At 34.4% G+C, this 2,061-nt stretch overlaps 1 protein-coding gene across 2 annotated transcripts in view; it reads left to right on the forward strand.

Annotated features, from left to right (window-relative positions):
• LOC109238218 (vesicle-associated membrane protein 714) overlaps nucleotides 1-825 on the forward strand; it is a 3,835-nt gene extending 3,010 nt beyond the window's left edge. For both annotated transcript variants that reach the window (XM_019404641.1, XM_019404642.1), the window contains one exon: nucleotides 375-825. In XM_019404641.1, the coding sequence (XP_019260186.1) occupies nucleotides 375-527 (153 nt within the window). In that variant the 3' untranslated portion in view covers nucleotides 528-825. The remainder of the gene's footprint in view (nucleotides 1-374) is intronic.
• The last annotated feature ends 1,236 nt before the right edge of the window (nucleotides 826-2,061 follow it).

The following is a 2,061-nucleotide window of genomic DNA, read 5'->3' on the forward strand; positions in this document are numbered from 1 at the left end:
ACCCCCCCTCCCCCCCCCCTCCCTCTCTCTCTCTCTCTCGTTTTTTATATCTGGGGTGGGGCAGTCTTTGCAACATAAATTGATTCATTTCTCATGTACATCACTGATTATATCGTCTTGATAAAGCAGCTTTACATACATGACTCCCTCTGCTGACTCTAGGATTTATTGTTTAGCCCTTGGTCTAGGCTTGTGCTCTTCCCATTTTTCACAGATCTATTTGTTTGATGAGCATGCTTTGAGAACTGTTACATCTAATCTAGTACTCTTGTTATTTCAGTGTATGCAAAAGGTGGCATTTCTTGTCTAAGTAGGTCCTTAATTTGAAGTTTATATTCTGTCCATTTGAGCTTTGTAACTTCTACTCATGACAGGGCTTTGTTAACATGCCTGATTGTGCTGTTCCTTTACTTGATAATTGCTGCTTGTTGTGGAGGCATCACTCTACCTTCCTGCAGATCATGAATTCCTTGGTAAGAGACACCATAGCTGCCTGTAGTATGGTTCAGATTTTCAAATGGATTTAGATAAGAACTATAAATCACTCTGAAAGGTTCTTGTATAATCAACCGTGTTGATTCTCATTCTGGCACCTTTCAGAGTACAGGTTAAAAGAATGATAAGGTTTGTATTGTTGTTGTCTTTTTTGCCTCTACCATGTTGTAAATGCTCCAGTAAACTCCTTAGATTATTCTAAAGCATTGGATCTTCCATATTATGTATTTGTAGATATTTGATAAGTTCAACGCCCTGTTTGTAAATGTAACGTTCTACTGTGACTTCACCACCTTCAAATATTTACCATGTCAATTCACCTTTTCCAAATATGTGGTGGTTGAGGCTTTTGTATCGGTGAGTAAATACTGCATACCAATAATTTTAGTTTGTGGGAAGAGTTCTATTGCCTAGGAAGTAGATGACCCTTCATTACGGGTATATCCTACGAGAATTGGATGTTTGTAAAATCCAAGTTTTGGATCACCCTTTCTCAAACATAAAAATCATTACAATTAAGCCTCTCTATAGCATCATTGTTTGTTCCGATATTTTTTGGCTTTTATAGTGAATGACTGTTATAAACCTATAGTAGCATTTGACGTTTAAATACTTTTTGGCTGTTATATATAAAAATCATCCAAAAATTGATTTTTTTCCTCTTACATATAAAAGATAAGATATTTAAATTTAAATATTCAAAAGATATGCATAATTTACTATTTAAATATTAAAGAAAGCTACTACATTAGTAATAAATTCATAACTAAGTGTACAAAGATTTAAACTTTAATGTGCACATTTTAAAACTACTAGAAGATTAAATTCTTGAAGGCAATTTAAGAGCTTAACAGTTGAATTTTCTATCTCAGTCCAAGTAGTAGTAGGTTGAAATCAAAATCTTTAAACTTATTATTAGTGATGTTAGAGATTTAGGACTGTTATAGAGGGGTACTTTTACTAAAAGCGTATTGCTATAAAAATAGATGGCTTTTATAAGTAAAAAGTTGTTACATAGAGATAAAATATAACATAAAAATTTGAAATTGTGAATAACTATTAGATAAGATTACTGACTGTATAACTAAAATGAATTTGAAAAGGGGAAGTATTAATTTGGTAGGAAAGTATCATGACTTCATTATTCTTTCTTGTGTTGGTGCTGTTTTTATTAGGCCGAACGGTGTGATGCCAAATTAGCGTCTTTTGTGCCTCTCCACAATGAGCATTCCAACTACTAGGATTATGCCAAATTGTCTAATCAACAAACCAAAATGCACGTTTAGGCCATATAGCTCATCTCAGTGGGCTCTCTAACTTACTTTGCCACGTGGTGATTAGATCTAGGTTGAAGAAGGTCATATGGGCCCCAGTTACGCTTAATAGCTGCACAAATTTTCTTGCCGTCCATGCACTGACTACAAGACAAATCCACTGTCTGTTAGTGCTTTGTAATGTAAAAGTTTTAATGAGGAAGTTCTGTAACGAACCACCGAAAAATATTTTCTATTTGTGGCATAGCACTATTATTCGAGGTGGTGGATATTGGCTTTTAACTCCCTCTTT

Source organism: Nicotiana attenuata, unplaced genomic scaffold (assembly GCF_001879085.1).
Source record: "Nicotiana attenuata strain UT unplaced genomic scaffold, NIATTr2, whole genome shotgun sequence".
NCBI classification, from domain to species: domain Eukaryota; kingdom Viridiplantae; phylum Streptophyta; class Magnoliopsida; order Solanales; family Solanaceae; genus Nicotiana; species Nicotiana attenuata.